The sequence below is a fragment of the Paramormyrops kingsleyae genome, chromosome 10 (genome assembly GCF_048594095.1).
Source record: "Paramormyrops kingsleyae isolate MSU_618 chromosome 10, PKINGS_0.4, whole genome shotgun sequence".
In the NCBI taxonomy this organism is placed as follows: Eukaryota; Metazoa; Chordata; class Actinopteri; order Osteoglossiformes; family Mormyridae; genus Paramormyrops; species Paramormyrops kingsleyae.
In genome coordinates, this window is record NC_132806.1 from 2,661,040 (window position 1) to 2,683,348 (window position 22,309).

Genomic DNA, 22,309 nt, shown 5'->3' on the forward strand with positions numbered 1-22,309 from the left:
AAAAAGCACATCAAATATACAAATTTCTATCATACATTCCATTTTCCTGTTAATATAGAATTCCATATCTTTCTAAAATACTCGAGTAAATACAATGAAAAAAAATATGCAAAATGGTTTCTTTTTCTTGACCACAAAACTCACAGGTATATGAAATATTAAGCTTAAATCTTTCCAAAATATGCTTGGCAGGATAAATTCTATGAAGTATTTTGTAAGACACTTCCTTAATTTTGTTATTGATACAAAACTTATTTGACAGATTCCATGCTTTAACCCACGAGATATTATCAAATAAAGAAGACCAGAAAAATCTTGCTGCAGGTAAAGACACAGAACGAAGAGCATTCCTTATAATATTATTACTACACTTTTGTTTTAACACGTCAACATTTCCAATGAAAATGTTTCCACAAGGATTAACTATGCTGATTCCTTCTGAAATATAATTTTTTAAAAGTATTGTCACACTTTTTGGAATTGCGTCAATAACAATAGCAAAATCCCTTGGTCTAATTGGTAATTGAAATTTTTGAAGAAATTCAGTATATGACAACAAGTATCCATGAGAATTAAATAACTGTCTTACTAAAAGAATACATTCATTGAACCAAGCATGATAGAATAAAGATTTGTTTTTAAATAATATATCTTTGTTATTCCATATGAAATAGCTGTGGGGTGAAAAATTGTGCTTATACACCAATTGCCATGCTAGCAGGGCTTGTCTGTGAAAACCAGCCAATTTAACAGGAATTTTGTCAACAGAAAAATGACATTTTAACAAAAAATCTATGCCTCCCAGCGTGTTAAATATATAATTAGGAAATACATTCCAAGGACTTTCTCTATTCTTCAAAAACTCTATTAACCATTTAATTTTAAAAGTGTCATTAAGAGTATTATAATCCAAGACCTTCATATAGCCTATTCTTTCGCGCGAAAGGGAAACACACTGACGTCACATATGGGGCACGAGGCTACATTGCGCATGTCATGAACCGTCGAACCGTGTGACGCATGCATGCTCCGAACCGAGACAAGCGAACCGAACAGTTCGGTTTTTTTTCATGAACCGTGCCATCCATAGTTAATATGCCTGCAGTTCTCACTCTGCCAACTGGCAACTCCCTATTCAAGCCCTTTCATATAGTTGGTCATGGACACTATTGGACTTATGAGGAAAGGAGGTAACCACTAGAATTTGTGAATGTATGGTGGTTTCCATGGAGATGTGGTTAGCCACGGATATATCCAGACAACTGATCTATCCATTTGCCTCTCCTCATTCCCTAAACCAAATTCTTCATCCACACACACGCACACACAGGCACACAGGGGAGTAGGAATTGGGGGGTTTCATTCATCCCCCCCCGCCCCCCCAATAAACAGACCTTTGTATTTAAATTATTGTTAAGTGTTTTTATTTTCAGAAGCTTTTTCAGAGACAGCTTCTATCTAAAAATGAAATGAAAAAACAGGTTTTCATCATACATCAAATGGTTTAAACTAGTTTATACAGTACCATATCTATGAGTCAGATATGCATCTTGTTTTTATCGTCTATTTTTAAGGCTTCTACTTCAAACCACAGGCTAAGCCTTCATCTCCACCCACATCATGTAGACATCTCTATTTTTCTCCCCATACCACAGCACAGTCTGTGTGCTTGCGTGTGCTCAGGCCACCACAGCTTACTTCCTTCGCTGCTGGGAACTCAGGCCAGCTGTGAGGGGAAGTCGAGACCCTTCTCCTGTGCGTGCTTCTGCCAGCGCACCCCGTCGTCCTGATGTGTGAGATAGCGGAGGCCCATACGCCTTTCGAACTCTCTCAAGTCACACCACAGCTGGAAGTCCTACAGGAGATATTACAGATTTCAGGATGGAGCCTCTCAGGGTTTGTCAACTGGAAATGCTGGAGAGCAGATTGAGATGATTGCTAATTAATTGAGGCTCAACTCTCGTATAGGTTTACAGGGCAAAGAAGCTCACCTGTAACCAGGAGTGACCTAGGGCTTTTCCCACAGTGAACCTGCGCTTGACGGACACCTGTAGCAGGTTGGTGATGAGGCTGACCGCTGATAAGGGGGAGAGTGGTGTCAGAGGGTGACTACAGTGCTTACCTCCCCTGACCTGGCTGCCAACACCACAACATTGGTGAAAATGGAAACGACAGTCATTGACTTTCAAGTAACAAGTAAGTTTTAAGTATTACCTTTCAAGTTCCGAGTTAAGTCCCAAGTCAAAACAGGCAAATCTCATGTCAAGATAGTCACCAAGTCAAAAAACAAGTCCTAAGCTACAAGTCCTAAACAGTAATACTTTTTTCTAACTTAATGCCACATCAAAGTTATATGCTATATATTATTATAATTATTGTCATTATTATTACAACTATATACTGAATAACTTTGTTGTGGCATGCAGATGCACCAGTCTGACGATGGCCAGCAGTCAGGTCAATTCAAGAAGTTTATTTGTCATATGCACAGTTATACACGTACAACATGCAGTGAAATGTAACCTTGAATCACTCCTGAAACTGTGTGTTGGTTTAAAGAAAAACAGATAACTAAAAACTAAAAATATAATAGCTTATGTTTTTCTTTAAACCAACACACAGTTTAAGTCTAACAAATAGATAAATAACAAATAAGCAATATGTACTTCAGATTAACAATATGTAGTACACATTGTTTATTTGAAGTACATAATGCATATTTGTGATATAACACTAAGACTAGTCACCCACGGGACTTGGCGCAAGCCCTCACCCTCCAGGGAGATGTTTGCCCAGGGTTGTCGGGGAAACATGAAGGAAGCATTGGTAATCTGTTGGCCGATGTCCTCATACTCATTGAAGGGGAAGGTACCACTCAAGCTGACGTACAGCACGACGCCCACCGCCCACATGTCCAACGAGCGGTTGTACCCAAGGCTGCTGATGACCTCAGGGGCCAAGTAGGCTGGTGTACCCACTACTGAGCGGCGGAAAGACTTCTCACCGATGATGCGGGAAAAACCGAAATCACAGAGCTTCACCTGCAAAGGGCCAATGGGAGAGATGCAGGACAAGAGGTGAAGAAAGGAAGAAGCATATCAACTGTGCCCATTGTATTCCAACATATTGGGTGCACAGTGTGTACAGTATCTGTGGTGATTAGCACACACCTGAGGAAAGGGGTCTGCACAAGCCAAAAGGACATTCTCTGGCTTTAGGTCACAGTGAGCAATGTGTTTAAAGTGCAGGTATCGAAGGGCCTCCAGGATCTATTGGGAAGAGGACAGTTAATCATGTAAAATGCTTTCATTAAACAGAGGAGGTTTCAAGAATGTCTTCAATGAATTTGTCTTTTAAAATTTAACAGCAAACACAAGAAGAGATATGTTTATAGTGAAGCATACAGCCGCGGAAAAAATTAAGAGACCATAGCACAATTTTTTGTTTCACTCATTTCTGAATTTATGAGTATGTGGTGTAAACTATACATCTCTGACATTACAAATTCACTTCTGCCCCCTAACTGACTGGTTTCTGGTCGCTCCCAGTGTCTCCTGCTTCACCTTATTCACGTGTACTGCTGAATTAGAAATATTGAACCTGAAAGCAACCTGCTGCTCAGCGTAGCCTGCCAGCTGAACCATGATTAAAGCAGGATTTAAAAATCCAGATTTGTTTAAAAATATAGAGTGGTCTCTTCATTTTTTCCATGGCCGTAAGTTTGTTTTCAGTGTTTGTGGTATGCAAGGGTATAGATTTAAGTATGGACGCTAGGGACACATCCCTATTAGGGAGTACTATATGTGTTTAGGGGTCGGGGTGTTCGGGGCTGATTTTGGCACTACCAGTGTTGCCTCCCTTGCTGGTACTTGTGGTATAGAGCCTCACCTGTGTGACCAGGAAGCGGGTATTGCGTTCTGGGAGTCGGCCATTCTCATTGGACATAATCATTTCCAGCATGTCACCATGCAGCTTCTCCATGACTACAAATACATGCTCTGAGGTTTCAAACATTCCTTCCAGGTGAACCACCCCTGGGTGAGCGAGATTCTAAGCAGACAAACAGGCATGACATGAACACTTTCAAATATCCATCTACCATGTCATCTTTTAACTTACATATATATGTGTAGAAACAAATCCTACTGCCAGACCTGTAGTATAGCCACCTCGTTCCTCAGCTGACTCTCCTGATTTGTTGGAAAGCGGGTCTTGTCGATGACTTTGACAGCCACCGTTCGCCCAGACTGCCTGTGCGCACCTGCACAAAATTTGCACACACATTCACACAGGTTAGGACCAAAGTTACCCAGCAAGGTCGCTGCTCCTTTATGATTCCATTTTAAGTAACTGCCCAGCATACTTATTGCAGAAACAAGCCACACATTGTGCTACAGTGGTGCCTGTGGTTCATGAACGCTTTGGCCTATGAACAATTTGGTTTGCAACCAAAAATTTAGTGAAAAAAATGCATTGGTTCACATACAAAATTTGGTTGACAAACAAATTCCTCGACCAGATTCCTTTTTTTTATACTAGTGTAGTACTGGCGGGGCACATTTCCCAGCATGCCCCACGTGCAATTGTAAATAGAATGACCACAACAGGCAACCAACGAGCACCGAACCCAAATATAGAGACGAGAAACACAAGGTTGTCAGACACCGAACTGCAAGATGCACACACAGTGGAAGATTTACACACGCGAGGATTGGACCAGGTACACACACGACACGGGCAAACTCATACGTGACAATAGAGAAATTAAACCATTAACAACAACAACAATACATGGGCTTTAAGGACTGTATTTCCCTGGCAAGCAAGTCTCCATGTCTCTCTCTGCTCCCGCGATGCATCAGTCCGCCCGTCGGCACACTATATTGTGTTTTTCTTTAAAGTTTTTACTATAAAAACCAGAAAATTTATTTTAAATTATCATTTGGTAGGCTTGTGAATGAATTAATCAAATTTCAATGCTTTCTTATGGGACAAATTGCCTTGGTTTGCATACAGATTGGTTCGGGACCACTTTCCTGGAACGGATTGTGTTCGTGAACCGCAGGCACCACTGTATAAGACTTTATGGCTGGCCTTTGGCCAGGAAAAGTATGTCTCAGGGTCAAGAAGATTGAAGCCCACTATCACTCACCTCCATATACAATACCAAACTGCCCTGAACCCAGCATATCATCTGTGAAGATCTGGTAGTATGCACTGATGTCCTGAAAAGACAAGCACACGTTGTTGTTAACTGTTTTACATCTGATAGACAGTGTATGTTGTTTCTCAGTTCAATTATAACCCACAACACCACCAGCAATTCAATTTTTATAGTCAATTTTAACCACTTACCTCTCTTTGTTCACTCTGACTTCCCAAATCTGTTAGAAGAATAAAGACCAAATCTTAGATATTTTCACAACAGCACAACAGAAACTGGGTACTTTCATGGTGTCGGGATGTTTAGATTAGTCTCTGTGATATGGGAATGCAGGGTTTTCATTGGGGACCTTTCTATGGTTTAGTATTGTGAAGGAATACATGGTTAGTGCCAGACAGAAATGAAAGTCTTTGATTTTGCATCCATTTAGTAATTTGTTGAAGTTATCTAATAGAGAGCAATGCATGCTTTTATATATATTTTTTTTGCTTTATAACATCTGAAAGAAACTGAAATAGAAAAGCATTGTTTAGTTTATGATCCACTGAAGTGTAGAAATATTGAATGACTGACCTATATCCTCCTGAGATCCCACCCATTCATTTATGTCCATTGTAGTGGACATTTTATTTTTGCATCTATCTTTTCACTGATGTTAGGAAACATATTTATTCCTGTTGTACACTAAAGAGGACATGCTGTGGAATTAAAAATAAAAATAAATTTGAAAAAATCTAAATTGTAAGATGTCTTATTTCCTCCAAAGACAAATAATCTAAAATTGAAAGACACTTTTTTCCTTGGGTCTCAGGAGGATATAATGTTTTTTTGATCACTCTGACAAAGCACTACTTTACCCAATAACCCTTGCATGCCTGTGTAACCCAAGCATACATGAATGCACTATGCACACACATACAGTAACAATGCCAGGTCAGGAGTAATTCCCACCTCTAGCAGGATGGCAGACAAAGACACACACAGGTTTGCAAGTATATTTTTGGGGGGACTCTCAATTCATTTCTATGGGGATAACTGTGATCACAACATGATTACCTTAACCCATACCTAACATTAACCATAAATAATCAAGCAAAATACGAGACTTTTGGCATTTTTATTTTTTTGATCGCATTCACAGATCTTTGTGGGGACCAGAAAAATCTGGTTTTTATTACAATATGGGAGACATTTGAACCCCACAAAGTAATCCTAATCCACACGTGCACACACACGCACATTCCCTGTCCCCCACACACATTCCCACCCCCAAACATACACACAACCCCACAAACACACAAAGACAAACAACGATGCTCCTAATAAAGTTGAAAATAAATACTTTTAGGAGTAACATATATTAGTTTTATATATATTTATTGTTATTATTATTATTATTATTATTATTTATTATTATTATTATTATTATTTATTATTATTATTTTTTATTTTATTATTATTGGTCTGATGATAGTTGTTAGTGCATGGGTCATTGCGGAAGTGAATAGAGCTACAAAACATTTATGCCTCTAGAAGTACTTGCGTCCTTTGCATTGCTAGCACAGAACAGCTATGTGATGTTTGCACCCCTAGAAGTACTCACACCCTCTGCAGTGCTGGCACAGGGCAATTAAGGGAACTTCTGAGAGGGCACCGATTTGCCCGCCAATTTCACTGTGGTTGTGGTCTTTCACATTTTGAGTTGCATAATTGGAAAAAATAATAAAGAAAAAAAATGTTTAGCAAAAAGTTTGTATACAACTAAACATAAAGCAATATGTAATTTGCAGTATCAAGCACTCCAAAAAGTTACTGCAAAGATCAGTAAAAAAAAATCTAAATGAAAGACAGTACAATAAAATGTATAACCGTCAATATTCATTCAGCCTCATCATCGTACATGTCTCAGTGCTGGGTCAGGACAGAGAACTTTGTCTGTATCAAAGGACATTTTTCTCTTGATAAGCAATGAGGAAAGAATTCCCTGTTGTGACCCATCTGTACCATGATATCGAAATCCGACTCACCTAGGCACTTGCACTCTCAAACAGCATGTATTCTTTGTTATAGTCAGCCATTGGCTACTTCACACATTTAGAAACACATGTTGTGTGTGGGCTGTGTTTAACTTCTGCAGCCCGTATTTTGTTTTTTACATCAAAGTACACCATGGTGCAAAATGTGATTTGATGAATGAGATTATGTTCAGAGTTTTGTTTAGAGATAAGAAGAATGAGTGGTTGATTAGATAAAAGAATTTTGTTCCGAGAATGGGGTTTAGTGTTTTAGCAATTAAACAACTACTACTAATTAAACAGTTTTTATTAAATTATTAAACAGTTTAATTAGTAGTAGTTGTTTATTTTTAATTATGATATATGATTGTTTTGTTTATTATTATGTCATCCATTGCCGTATAGTATTAAGCAATGAGCAATCTTTATTTCTTCATTATTATGGTTTGCAGATTTCGGCATTGGTGGTAGCAGCTGGCAGGGGATGGCAGTGAGGCTTGCCAAGGGCACCACAGCGGCGTCGCACAGCCCTGGCTGCCTGCCTGCATTTATGCTAAGATGCATATTTGATAAACTGCTCCAGGTAACCAAACCCTCAACATTACTGACCTCCAATGAGGAACCTTATATGATTCACACATATTTAATCTCACCCTCTGGGTCATCTTCATTGAACCATAGTCATAACCATAACTGAACTGCATGTCACATTCCGCTAAATCATCTACATTTCATTTAACAACATCTCACTCACCCATGCAGTCTTGCCCCCTGTGGCCACTTTTATGCACTGGCATCAGTGCTTGTCGAATGACTGCCTCCCAAGCTGGGCTGGCCTTTCCCGCCAGGACACAGTACACCACTGTCCCCGTCACCAGCTCGAAGGAATGGCCACTGTCACATGACGATGGTGGGACGGACAGATGCCCCTCCCCTTGAACCTGCAGCACCTCAGACAGAGGCAGCTCCTAGAAGGTCATTTGAATGTAAGACTATTTTTTAAACATAAAAAAAATCAAGATTCCCAATCAAATCAAAGAACTTTATAAATCACTGAATAAAAATAATTTAAAAAAACAAATCAAAATAAAATAAAATCTGTTTTGAAATGCCTATATTGCACTTTGCTCACATCAAGGCCCCAGACTTCTAAAAAGCTTAACTTATGTTACAGGAAGCCACTTGTCTCCAGACAATAACACACTGGAGATCAAATCTGAGGACATGATCGTTGTGCTGCACCGACGTAAAACTGCATGTGATGTACAAACAACTGTAAATGATCTGCGGACATTGTAGAAGAAGAACAAAATAGGGGAGATTATTCAGATTCCTGTGAGCCAGATATATAATCCATCCATCCCTAAATTCTTTTACAGAAATGATGGAAAAGCTTCTTAAGAGGGCTTTCAAATTAGTTTGACTAGCAGAATGCTGTGACAGTAGAACACGTTTCTTATTTTAGAGCAGGGATCCCAAACGCCACTGAAAAGGCCATGTTAAAAACCGCCAACGAATTTGTGGACTTTATTTATTTAGTCAATAACAGTATGACCCAAATTTTGCAGTTATTTGGTTGAAATCCGTATTATTTGTAAATAATATTTACAAATGTGAATTCTGCAGTATGCATTATTCCTGAAAATTCCCTTTTTAAATAAAACTGAACAGTAATATACAAAAACCTCTCTGAAGTTCACATACGCTTCTATTAGACATTAACCATTGGATCCTTGCTATGAATGAGCAATAGGCTGAGTTTAGTCCTAGGAAACCAAAACAACCAAATCACAACTAGCATGTTATGCAGAATTTTATGCTAACTCACTTGTGGGGGAGGGGCAGGAAGGGGAAATGTGTAGTGCAGGTTCACACAGGACCGACCATCCCTGCTTCCCGAGTAGGGCTGTAACCGTACACGTATTCAGCCTGTGCTATTCAGTTACATCATTCTCGGTTCAAAATGCACAACGAAACATTTCTTGACATGGGTAGAACCTAAATTCACAAGCAGTTTTCCTTATTTCTTTGACTTAAACAGTAATACTTTATTAACCCCTCTGGGCAAATTCTCTTTTTGCCTACCCCAGGTTGCTCTCCATGAGACACAAATACAGGTGAGAGTAAGCTTGGGGGTCACAGCACAGGGTCAGTAGGTAAGGGCCACGGACATGTGACTATTCTGCTGAGGCCAGGACTGGAATGAGCAGCTTTCTGATCACAGGCACAGAGACTTAGCCCACTGAGTCACACACCACCCTGAGCTGGTCACGGCTGGCTACAGTCATGATCAACAGTTTGGTAACATTTTGGCTTCCAAATAAATTAAACCAGCACTGGAGAGAGAGTGTAGTTAATATGACCAAGAAGTCTGTCGGCTTCATTATATCAAAGGCTGATATGTCAACTGGAAGCACATCTGACATGCCATGAGATGACATCACCCAAGTGTCTGTACTACTGCAGTAAGGCAGAAACAGCAAATTATGTGCAAATTAGCATCCCTTAGGTTTTCTGCCTAGAGTAGAAAGAACTACGGCAGGCTGCAGAGCATCCCTGGGCGCTGCTACGGGTGGCTGCCCTTCGCGGACAGCTTGCTCTACAAAGAGCAAGTTGAGGGAGGCGTAAAAACAATTTCCCCACGGGGATCAATAAAGTATCAATTATTAATTATTAATTATTATTATTCCCTCACAGAGCTCCGCACCTATGGAATGGCCTTCCAGCAGATGTGCGAGATTCAGGCTCACTCTCAATATTCTAAGTCTAGACTAAAAATACACTTGTTTAGTTTAGCTTATAGGGACTCTAGTTCTACCTCTAGCTAACTGCTCGCCCCCAGTTAGGCCTACAGTGTGAGGTGCAGAGCTGGGTGGAGATCGATGCCATTGGCTTTGGATGAACTGAAGTGTCAGTGCTGCCACTCTAGCTTCACACTCCCTTGTAGACTTGGTGACATTTCAGGGACTCCCCATGCCTGCCTCTCCCTCCTACTTATCTATCACCTATACCACAGCCTTATCTGCCAGAGCTTACATACTGCACTCACCTATCTGTTTGCACTGCCTCTAGTCTCCCCTACTTTTTCTAATGACACATTTTATTTCCCCTACTCCTCCTGGGCTGTGCTGCCTGGAGACCCCAAATTAGATATCCTGCCTACCCTCCTGACAGTGACGCTTCTACTACCTATAACGTCCTTCCGGCCTGAATCAGACACATCAACGTCAGACACATCGCCTTTGGTTTCCAGCTGTACCTAACTGTGTTTGTTTTTTCAGTTTTAGTAAAAAATAATTTCAAAACAACTTCTGTTTTCCCTTCTGCACCAAAATTGAACCCAAAACCAAGGTTTATACTGAATTGCAATTTTTGTGTACCATTACACCACTGTTCCTGGGCCATTTTTAGCAGGATATCAGAATTATTTCATGCTGCAAACCAGATGTGACCCACAGGGTTTGAGTTTGACATTGTATTTTAGCGGTTTTCAGCAAATTACAAATTAAAATAGCAAATTTGACTGAACCACTTTCAATTTGTATTACAAAATATAAATTAAATCTTACAGTATAGGCAGTACAAGCAAGTACACAACAACAAACCTTGTAGTACTTGGTGCTGTTCTCATTCTGGTATAGAGTGATATTCTTTGTGTCTAGAATCCAGTAATGCCGTTTTCTCTGAAGAAGAATGAGAATTTAAGTCCTTATCATTTTTCATTGTATCGAAGTACATCTACGAAAATGTACTTATATACAATAGTCATTAGCAGTGTATTTCTCAGTGTTATTCTGTTTCAATACCACCAATCAATGTATAGATTTTCTGCTATCATAAATGTGTCAGTGAATTACTGGATTACTGAGCTAGTAAACCATACTATGGTGCCAGTTGGCCATTTAAACCATATTAAAGTATAAATAGAGCAGTAAACTTACACTATGTCAGTAATTCAGTAAAACCCATACTATGGTGTAAGTCAATGAAAACATAACTGTACATCAGTGAAGAAGAATCGGTTTGTCAGTGATCCAGTCAGTCCATATCAATATGTAAGTCAGTGAACTCCCACTAGTGAGGCAGTAAGTCATACCATTGTATCAGTGCTTGTGTAGTGCAACAACCAGCCTTCTCTTAGCACACCGCTGTCTCTGCGCTTTACATGGCGGACAGACTGAACCACTCGCATCAGGGGTATGTTACTGCCGAAGCAGGGGCTGCAAGGAAAGAGGACATGAAGAACAACATGATGCCAGTTTATTTATTGCGTGACTGATCTGGTGCTACCGCATACCCATGTGATATCATCTTCTGTTGATGAAGTACAGTTTCAATAGTCAAGAACTGAACTATGGAGGATGGTGAAAATCCTCTCTTGTCCCACCCAATATATATTTTTTTGTAACTTCAACCACCTTCCCCCTCTTTGGAGAACAATTTTATTTTTAATTTACAGTTAATTTAATACGTTAGGTGAAGTCACTCCAACCCAGCCCTCCCTTGCCAACCCACCATTATAACATATCAAGGATACATCATCCCATGATTCATTGTGTCCCAAGTTCATCCTTGGGAGGCAAGTTATGAGAGCACTCTTGCCAAAACCACAAGTATGTTGTCCTTAGTACTGGGAAACACCCACAGTGTTTGGATGCCTCCCCACATCTACAGGTTCCCTGTCACCCCCCCACCCCCGTTACCTAATTTTGGGCTGGTCCTCCACAGAATCATCAGTCAGATCCGGATTCAGAGAGACCTCAGCATTCTTTACATCCAGAGGTAAACATTTGGATGGATCCACATATATGTCCGTGTCAAACATGTCAAATTTCTCCATGGAATTTGCTTCAGAATCTATATCAAAAAAATTAAACACACAAAACCTGACACAAACCATTGCCAGTTTTCACTTCTGCCCTGCCTGGTAACACTGTATTTATTGTGTTGTAATGCTGTTTATTTTGCATATTGTTAAGATAAAATGAGACAAATATATGGGATTAAAAGTATTGGCACCTTTGCACAACTCACAAATTACCCTTAAAGGTTGAAGATGATAAAACTTGGTTTCCACAATTCTTATTTAACCATTAAAATTACAGGACTTTGCAATTACACTTAACATATCCTTTCATGATGGAAGAAAAATGACACTGGTGAAATTATTGACTTGATTATTAACTCAATACTTGGCATTGCAACCTTTGGAAAAAGTTTTTCCTTTTGCAATGCATGCAATGTCCTTCCTACATCATTTCACTGACAGTTTGAACCACTGTTTTTTTCACACTGTTCCACCTCCCAGATTTGATAGCAGTGGCACCTAATCGAGGTGGGAATCAGAGCCAGTTATATTTTTAGGGGCGGGCGTGCTGCTAGGGGCAGCCAACGATTTTCAGCAGGTGACAAATACCAAGAAATATTATGATTATTATTATCATCATCATCTAACCAGCTCTGTTTGTTCCTTTCCAATGTGTTTGAAGTGGAACATTGCTAACTAATTAAAAATATAGGTAATTAATTTAAAAATCAACAACCTTTTCATTCAGCAGCGCGGCAGTGGAAATGACTTAGCCACACAATCTGAGGGTAGGGGTCTGTATCATGAAGCAAAATTTCTTGCTTATCTTTGAGGCTAAGTAGAGGTAACTCTGACTTATAATGAGATGACATTGGATTATTTAGGCTCACGGATCTGAAATGTGCTTTGACTAATCAAAGTATCTCAAAAATATTGATTATCTTGGATTGCATTCCTACATAGAAATTATATTTCTACAATCAAATCTGGAGATAGCAGCGGAGGCGGCGGAATTTCAGTTTTCAGACGTTTCCACAAGTGTGCAATGGGATTTAGATCTAGCTCAGTGGTCACCAACTGGTGGACTCTGGTCCTCATCCAGACCAAAATACAATTGATTCCAGACCTTGTAATGTACCCCATGGTTGGCACTTTTCTATCGGTGGACCTCGGCTTTATGATTGGCCCTCTGGGAAATTTAGTTGGGGACCTCTGATGTAGATTCATCGCTGGTCATTTCTAAACAGAATTTCCTCTGTAAGCACCATTTCTGGGTACTTTTTGAAGTGCATTTCAAGCCTTTGTCCTACTGGAAGACTCATTATCTTAGAAGGTCTCTGATTGTCAGGATATATTGTTCTCACCACTACAGTCCAGGTTCAATTCTCAGTCAGAACATCCTCACATTACCAAACCTCATCCATGTGTAACTGTAGGAATCGTGTTTGTTTCTTTGATAATATAAGTAGGGTCAGATGTAACAACCCATCCCCACCCACCTCCCTTTAATGTCTCACCTTCCCCATTGGTTGTCCTCCTCTCTCCAGGACAGTCACTGGGGACCTGCGGCTCACATTGGCGATGGCAGTTAAACTTGCAATCTGTGCCAGGGGAATAGGGTTTACCCCAGGAAACAAACACTAAGCATAAACAGTAGAACTGTGCCAAAGTTTTAGGCCATAGAAACTTGCTTAAAACTATTTATCTGGGTTGTAAGTGGATATTAATTCCAAAAACATTCAACATTAGAATATATATAAATATAAAGATGCAGCTGGAACGACAGCATTGTATTCCCAAAACAACCCCATCACCCCTCCCCCCCATCCAATCCTTATTCCTCCCACACCCTTAACCTCTACAATCTCTACAGTCACTGAATGGATCAACTAGAAAATGTAGTATTACCTTTTCATTTTCACTATGACCAACATTTTCCATGACATAACAGTACAAAGATCCATGAAAAACTTTTTGAGTTACTGCCCTAATGGAATCAAATGTCTGATAATGCACTTTTCTATGCTATCACTATGTGGTGCTCCTTCAGTTTTGCTGTGATCTGTCTCACAGTTTAATCAGTTCCAGTCCATTACCCAGACAATGTGTCTGCAAAGTTTGAAAAAGGCCTATCAAATGGTTCAGAAGTAAGTGTGTGCAGCAGCGGACCAGTCCCCAAAATCATATGTATTCCCTATACGGGTAATAAACAGTAATACAATAAAAAGTAACTTCCACAAAAGGTCATTAATATCTAGTTGGATGGATAGATGAACACCGCTTTGGTTCCCATTGCATGTATTCATATAATTTCACCAGCAGCTCCCTTAATATCATAAGGCATTGATTAGACAAAACATGGAATGCTAGTAGTTATGATTAAGAAATACAGCATTATACTGGACGGTGGAGGTTTTGACATGGTAAGCGAATACACTTTGAAAAAAACATAAAATTACAGTTTTACACTGACGTCAGCATAATGTAAATGTAAGGCTTTTGCCCAGTACTGCATAAACAGTTACTAGCAGGCAATAAATTCTGATTTATTCATTAATAATTTTCTTCTGGCATGACTATTCAGGTCATTGCTTTTTATGCACTACTTAGCTGAAGTGTCTAGAATTTATCACTAATCCATACATGGGCCTAACTTGCTTTCGTTGTAGATAAGACAGCAGTAGGATAATACCACTGAGCCTGTGTACACAGGGTTGCTAACTCTCAGGGACCTTTACGCTCATGCAAGAAATCTTACAGCAAATCTGTATTATTCCACTATTAACCTAAAATTAGCTACATCAAATGCATTAGCGTAGGTATCATACCAACTAATTACAAAGTAATAAAACCATGACCATGTTACATACATGTAAAGATTATACAATTCCTTGGTGAGACCTCACCTACAATATTGTGTACAGGTTTGGTCACCATATCTTAAAAAGGACATAGCGCCCTTAGAAAAGGTGCAGCGTAGGGCCACAAGAATGATTCCTGGTCTTAGAGGAATGTCATACGAGGAAAGGTTATTTGAGCTAAATCTGTTCAGCCTCAAGCAAAGGAGATTGAGGGGGGACATGATCCAGGTCTATAAGATTCTAACAGGTTTGGATGCTGTTCAACCGAATAGTTACTTCAGCATTAGTTCAAATACAAGAACTCGTGGCCATACACTGTAGGTGGAAATTAGCGGGAGAACATTTCAAACTGGATTTAAGGAAGCACTTCTTTACACAGTGTGTAGTCAGAGTATGGAATAGTCTTCCTGATAACGTAGTGCAAGCTGAATCCTTGGGTTCCTTTAAATCAGAGCTAGATAAGATTTTAACAACTCTGAGCTATTAGTTAAGTTCTCCCCAAGCGAGCTCGATGGGCCGAATGGCCTCCTCTCGTTTGTATAGTTCTTATGTTCTTATGTTCTTATGTTGTTCTTATCTAATAATAATAATAATAATTTAACCTTTATTGTCCCTCATGGGGAAATTCTTTTTACGCCTCCATCAACTTGCTCTTTGTAGAACAAGCTGTCTGCGAAGGGCAGCCACCAGTTGGGGCGCCCAGCCCAATAATAATCTGTGTGCAGACTTAAGTTTCGGACTAAAAATCTTACTCCAGCCAGCTGGCCAAAGTTGGCAACCATGTGTACATTACATTTATTTAGCAGATGCCTTTATCCAAAGCAACGTACAGTTGCTAATGTGGGGTCAGCCAGTATCCCTGGACCAATTAGGGTTAAGGGCCTTACTCAAGGGCCAAACAGTGAAATCACCACTGAGGGGATTTTAGCTAGTGAGCTTCCCATCACGGCCACATAGTCCTAACACAGTACCAGCACTACTGCTGGCTCACATTATTATCAATATGATGTTCATACATCGATATTAAATGCTGTACCAGAGCACTGTAGGCCCTGACGGAAGAGGCCCTTGAGCATGCGATGGCAGAGCTGGCAGGTGGTGGTCTTGGTGTAGGTGTGAATGTGAAAGGTGTGTGGCACCGGCACACGGCCCTGCTCAGCCTGGCCCCTGCCCAACCACAGAGGCCGCTCCACCCATGAGATGGGCCGCGTCCGGGACTCCGGCTTCGACATGCTGATCTGCAGAGAGAGGGAGAATGGATTGGAGTGCAGAAAAGGCGGCAGTGTGGCCAAAGTGAGGATAGTAAAGGGCTTCCTCCACACCTCCTCCAGGCTCCCCCCAGCCTGTGTGGACAGGGAGGATGTTCTGGGCCGTCTGGGCTGGAAGAGGGACAGGCTGGACCCACAGCGCCGCCTCTCACGGTTGCAGTCTTTGGACAACTTAAGGACACAACGTTTGTGGAAGTCTAGCCCACAAGCTACGAAACATGTAAGGAGAGGGTATATTTAAACAATTAATAATAACAAATAAATAAATTATTCTAAATAAAGAAAGTGATTTCCTACACATTACTACAAAGTTGTAATAAGGATAAGGACGGCTGCGGGGCACACCTTCACACTTGAGGCCTTGTCGTACAAGACCCCACAGCATTTCACCACAGTGGTTACAGAACGTTGGGGTGCGATATGATTGTACAACCAAGATGTGTGAGCTGCGCCTCGTCTCAGACCTGGAAGTGGAGCCTGACAACATAATTGTCTGTCAGTAAAACTTACTGATGCATTTTGCTGGTATGTTGAGACCACAGCACATGTTTAAGTAACATAATAAACCACCAGACACTAAGCTCATACTGTATGACCAGGTAGCAAGAATTCTATATAAAACCCAGGGACAGTGTTTAACATAGGCATGGAGAAATAGATGCTGCGTTTGTGATTTGATGGTGCATCTGCAGATCTGCCATACTGAAGTCAAGATAAGTAAACAAATACAATGTGTATTGAGAGATGCAGACTTCTCTACAAAATCGACTGTAACTCATTTAATTCTGAACTGATTTTTATGGAATTTGGATTGCTATAAATGTGTAGTATTGTATGTATTATATATGTACATGATACTAGTTACTTACTGGAATTAAATTCAGTTACAGGGGGCAGATCTAATCAGCCCTATACCAAAATTTGAACTATTTGAATAGTCATAGCTTCCAATGGGACATGCAAACTCTGGTCTATGATGAATAGGCAACATGAAGTGTAAATGATTTAGAATTTCAGCTTTTGTGAGTTTCTTCAAATATAAAGATTCCTATATCTATTTTGTTGTTAAAAAGGCAGCTGGTTGCTTGTTACTGTATCCATAACTAAATCAATTCATTAATAAAATAAGACTATTTTTGTTCCCCAGATTCCAGTTGGGAGAAGCTTCTGCCATTATGCAATGTCACAAGTATCTGAAATATTTTATTCTCCTCTTCTTTACTTCACTTCAGACACTGACACATATAGTACTACAATACAATATAATATAACACAATACTGCATATTATTATACAGTGGTACCTCGACCCACGAACATTCCTGTTCATGAACAAATCGGGTTACGAACCAGATGTTCAGAAATTTTTTGTACCGGTTCACTAACCGTGTTTCACGCTGCGAACACAAACATCCCCCAAAAGGGTCCATTGAAAGCGCCCCAAAGGACCACCAGAAACACGAAGAAGTGTACATTATGCCCAAGAATGGTTGTGGAATGTATAAAAAAACTTGTTGCTGGTTGTAAGAAGATAGGATAAGAAGATGTCTTAACTAGGGCTGTCAAAATTAATGGGTTAACACGGATTAATCCATCATCATGATTAATCTGATTAAAATTTTTAACGCAATTAACCCATCTGCAGCGCAGAATGACTCAAAATCCCTGAAATGTCTCTGCCAACCCATTTCGGGCAGTTTTGGTGCATTCCATTTGCCCTGGGAACTCGTATTCCGAGTCGGATTCCGAGTATTGAAGCCGGAAGTGATGACATGCGTGCTCCCGTTTCTTGGAGATCCGAGAAATATCTCGGAGCAGCACAGAGAATCCCGAGTTCAGAATCCAAGACGGCTGCACATTTTATTAACAGAAGGGAAAGTTGTAGTTTTATACTGTTTAAGCACTACTTCTCATTTGTGGCTCATTAAATCAATCACACACACTATACCGTCCAACTTATCTGTGGACGTGTTGCTACGGAGTTTTATACATAAAGCACTGATATTACTAACAATGGCAATTAACCGGGCTAGAATTGGAGTTCATGAGCAGGCAGATTATTTGTCGGATTAACGATAGTTTGGGCTAATTGTAAGTAAACGAAAATAAAGACCATTTTAACAGAGGTACCTTAAATACGACAAGTTGTCCGGCTAAGCAAAAAATCTTGCTTTTTGATATGGGTCCTTTGGTATTACACTTCTGTAGCAGATGGAATGCATCCGACTTGTGTTCAAGATGTTCAATAAACATGCATGTTAAGTGCATATATATTCCCTTTTTACTTGAGTCTGCTTGCTCATGCAAAATGAAATGTGATTAATATAGATTAAAAATGAATTATATTTAATCGTGATTAATCTAAATTAATCTACAGCAACCCTGTGATTAATCTGATTAAAAAATTTTATCGTTTGACAGCACTATAGTCTTTACTATATCTCTTCAGAAGTCAAATATCTGAAAATAGAAAAATAGAGAGAGACAGAATGTTCTGTTACACCGGTTCCTTTCAGTGATTGATAAACATGTTTGTGATGGTTTTTCTCAGTCACATATCTATACATAAAATTACAGTACTTCATTAATAACATAAATTATTAAATAACTCCTATTTAAGTGTTATATTCTCCATTCACACATAGTGGCAACTGCGTATTGTTTGTTTACAGTACAAACAAAGAAGTTCATCGCCATACAACGCGTGGCATCACGAAATGTAAATAAAAATTTTAGGCATATGAAAATAATGTACAGTATAATAAAAAAAAAATCACATTTTTGAAATTACTGTATTGTTTTTGACTGTTAGTCTTTTAATGTTAATTGTTTTTTTGGGAGGATGTTTTGTGGTTCTTTTCTGTGTTTTGGCGTTTTTCGAGCGACCAGCCTGCCAACAAGTGTATGCTCAATTGTACTATTTTACTTAATATAGCATTATTTGTGTATAATCAAGGTTATTTTAATTTAAGTCTATATTCTTGATCACAGAAAAACATTTAAAAATTGAAAAAAAATCAGTGTTTCTGAGATTTGAATGAATTATTTGTATTTACATTATTTTAAATGGGAAAAATTGATTCAGGTCGCGAACTTTTCGGGTAATCGAACAAATTAAGTTTGTGAGCCATCCATTCATCCATTATCTCCCGCTTGATTTGAGGTCGGGTCGCTGGGGCAGCAGTCTCAGCAGGGAAACCTAGACTTCCTTCTCCCTGACCACTTCATCCAGCTCCTCCGGGAGAATCCCGAGGCTTTCCCAGGCTAACCAAGAGAAATAGTCTCTCCAGCGTGTCCTGGGTCTTCACCGTGGCCTCCTTCCAGTGGGACATGCCCGGAACACCTCACCAGGGAGGCGTCCAGGAGGCATCCTAATCAGATGCCCGAGCCACCTCATCTGGCTCCTCTCAATGCGGAGGAGCAGCGACTCTACTCAGTCCCTCCTGAATGACCGAGCTCCTCACCCTATCTCTAAGGGAGAGCCCAGCCACCCTGCGGAGGAAACTCATTTCGGCCGCTTGCACTCACAATCTCATTCTTTCGGTCACTATCCACAGCTCGTGGCCATAGGTGAGGGTAGGAACGTAGATCGACTGGTAAATCGAGAGCTTTGCCTTTTGGCTCAGCTCCTTCTTCACCATGACAGACCGATGCAGCGCCCACATCACAAGTGATGCTGCACCAATCCGCCTGTTGATCTCCCGTTCCATCGTTCCCTCACTCGTGAACAAGGCCCCGAGATACTTAAACTCCTCCACTTGGGGGAGGACCCCATCCCCGACCCGGAGAGAGCATTCTACCCTTTTCCGGCTGAGGACCATGGTCTCGGATTTAGAGGTGCTGATTCTCATCCCAGCCGCTTCGCATTCGGTTGCGAACTGTCCCAGTGAGAGCCGAAGGTCCCGGTCCAATGAAGCCAACAGAACCACATCATCTGCAAAAAGCAGAGACCTAATCCTGAGGTCACCAAACCGGACACCCTCACCACCCTGGCTGCACCTAGATAAAAACTATGAACAGAATCGTGACAAAGGGCACCAGTCATACAGGGACCGAACAATCCTTAAAAAGAGGCCCGGCACCCCATACTCCCGGAGCACCCCCCACAGGACTCCCCGAGGGACGGTCGAATGCCTTCTCCAAGTCCACAAAACACATGTAGACTGGTTGGGCAAACTACCCATGAACCCTCCAAAACCCTGCGGAGAGTATAGAGCTGGTCCACTGTTCCATGGCCAGGGTGAAAACCACACTGCTCCTCCTGAATCCGAGGTTCGACAATCCAGTGGACCCTCCTCTCCAGAACCCCCGAATAGACCTTACCAGAGAGGCTGAGGAGTGTGATCCCCCTATAGTTGGAGCACACCCTCCGGTCCCCCTTCTAAGAGGGGGACCACCACCCCGGTCTGCTAGTCCAGAGGCATTGCCCCCGATGTCCACGCGATGCTGCAGATGCCTGTCAACCCGGACAGCCCCACAGCATCCAGCGCCATAAGGATCTCCGAGCGGATCTCATCCACCCCCGGGACCTAGCCACTGAGGAGCTTTTTAACCACCTCAGCGATAGGGGAGTCCACACCCAAGTCCCCAGACTCAGGTTCCTCGTTGGATGGTGTGTCAGTGGGATTGAGGAGGTCTTCGAAGTACTCCCTCCACCGACCCAAAACATCCCGAGTTGAGGTCAGCAGCACCCCATCCCCACCATAATGTTGCACCACTTTCCTGCCCTGAGCTGCCGGATGGTGGACTAGAATCTCCTCGAAGCCGTCTAGAAGTCGTTTTCCATGGCCTCACCAAACTTCTCCCACACCCGAGTTTTTGCCTCAGCGACCACCGAAGCCACATCCCGCTTGGCCTGCCAGTAGCTGTCAGCTGCCTCTGGAGTCCCACAGGCCAAAAAGGCTTCTTGAGCTTGATGGCATCCCTCACCACCAGTGTCCACCAGCGGGTTCGGGGATTGCCGCCGCGACAGGCACCGACCACCTTACGGCCACAGCTCCGGTCAGCCACCTCTACAATGGAGGCGCGGAACATGGCCCATTCGGACTCAATGTCCCCCGCCTCCCCTGGGACATGGGAGAAGTTCTGCCGGAGGTAGGAGTTGAAACTCCTCCTGACAGGGGATTCTGCTAGACGCTCCCAGCAGACCCTCACTATATGCTTGGGCCTGCCAGGCCTGGCCGGCTTCCTCCGCCACCAGCAGAGCCAACCCACCACCAGGTAGTGATCAGTTGACAGCTCCGCCCCTCACTTCACCCGAGTGTCCAAGACATGCGGCCGCAAGTCCGACGGCACGACTACAAAGTCGATCATCGAACTGCGGCCTATGGTGTCCTGGTGCCAAGTGTACATATGGAAACCCTTATGCCTGAACATGTTGTTCATTATGGACAATCCGTGACGAGCACAGAAGTCCAATAACAAAGCACCGCTCGGGTTCAGATCGGGAGGGCTGTTCCTCCCAATCACGCCACTGCAGGTCTCACTGTCATTGCCCACGTGAGCATTGAAGTCCCCCAGCAGAACAAGAGAGTCCCCAGGAGGAGTGCTCTCCAACACCCCTTCCAAGGACTCTAGAAAGGGTGGATATTCTGAACTGCTGCTTGGCGCATAAGCGCAAACAACAGTCAGGATCTGTCCCCCCACCCAAAGGCGAAGGGAGGCTACCCTCTCGTCCACTGCGGTAAACTCCAATGTACAGGCGCCCAGCCAGGGGGCAATAAGTATGCCCTGCTCAGCACCTCTCCCCGCGAGCAACTCCAGAGTGGAAGAGGATCCAACCCCCCTCAAGGAAATTGGTTCCAGAGCCCAAGCCGTGCATTGAGGTGAGCCCGACTTTATCTAGTCGGAACTTCACAACCTCGCGCACCGGCTCAGGCTCTTTCCCCATCAGAGAGGTGACATTCCATGTCCCTAGAGCTAGCTTCTGCAGCCGAGGATCGGACCGCCAAGGTCCCCGCCTTTGTCCACTGCCCAGCTCACATTGCACCCGACCCTTATGGCCCCTCCTATAGGTGGTGAGCCCATTGGAGAAGTTGGTGAGGCAAGATACAATATTACATGTCTATAATCCAGACTTCATGAAAATCAGTTCAGAAGTGAGTTGCAGTTTATTTTGTTGAGAAGTCTGCATCTCTCAATGCACATTGAATTTGACATGGATAAATCAGTTATTTGCCCTTTACACAAGTAAAAC

General features: G+C 41.8%; 1 protein-coding gene across 1 annotated transcript in view; it reads right to left on the reverse strand.

Annotated features, from left to right (window-relative positions):
• Positions 1 to 1,418: 1,418 nt before the first annotated feature.
• prkd4 (protein kinase D4) overlaps positions 1,419 to 22,309 on the reverse strand; it is a 28,819-nt gene continuing 7,928 nt past the window's right edge. Inside the window, exons 4-19 of the mRNA XM_023826702.2 lie at positions 16,461 to 16,592; positions 16,170 to 16,324; positions 15,884 to 16,085; positions 13,504 to 13,587; positions 11,883 to 12,036; positions 11,276 to 11,399; positions 10,785 to 10,862; positions 7,934 to 8,147; positions 5,356 to 5,384; positions 5,153 to 5,225; positions 4,155 to 4,261; positions 3,889 to 4,050; positions 3,171 to 3,269; positions 2,774 to 3,041; positions 1,992 to 2,077; positions 1,419 to 1,855 (exon numbers count right to left, since the gene is read on the reverse strand). Coding sequence (XP_023682470.1) covers positions 1,718 to 1,855; positions 1,992 to 2,077; positions 2,774 to 3,041; positions 3,171 to 3,269; positions 3,889 to 4,050; positions 4,155 to 4,261; positions 5,153 to 5,225; positions 5,356 to 5,384; positions 7,934 to 8,147; positions 10,785 to 10,862; positions 11,276 to 11,399; positions 11,883 to 12,036; positions 13,504 to 13,587; positions 15,884 to 16,085; positions 16,170 to 16,324; positions 16,461 to 16,592 — 2,105 coding nt within the window. The 3' untranslated portion in view covers positions 1,419 to 1,717. The remainder of the gene's footprint in view (positions 1,856 to 1,991; positions 2,078 to 2,773; positions 3,042 to 3,170; positions 3,270 to 3,888; positions 4,051 to 4,154; positions 4,262 to 5,152; positions 5,226 to 5,355; positions 5,385 to 7,933; positions 8,148 to 10,784; positions 10,863 to 11,275; positions 11,400 to 11,882; positions 12,037 to 13,503; positions 13,588 to 15,883; positions 16,086 to 16,169; positions 16,325 to 16,460; positions 16,593 to 22,309) is intronic.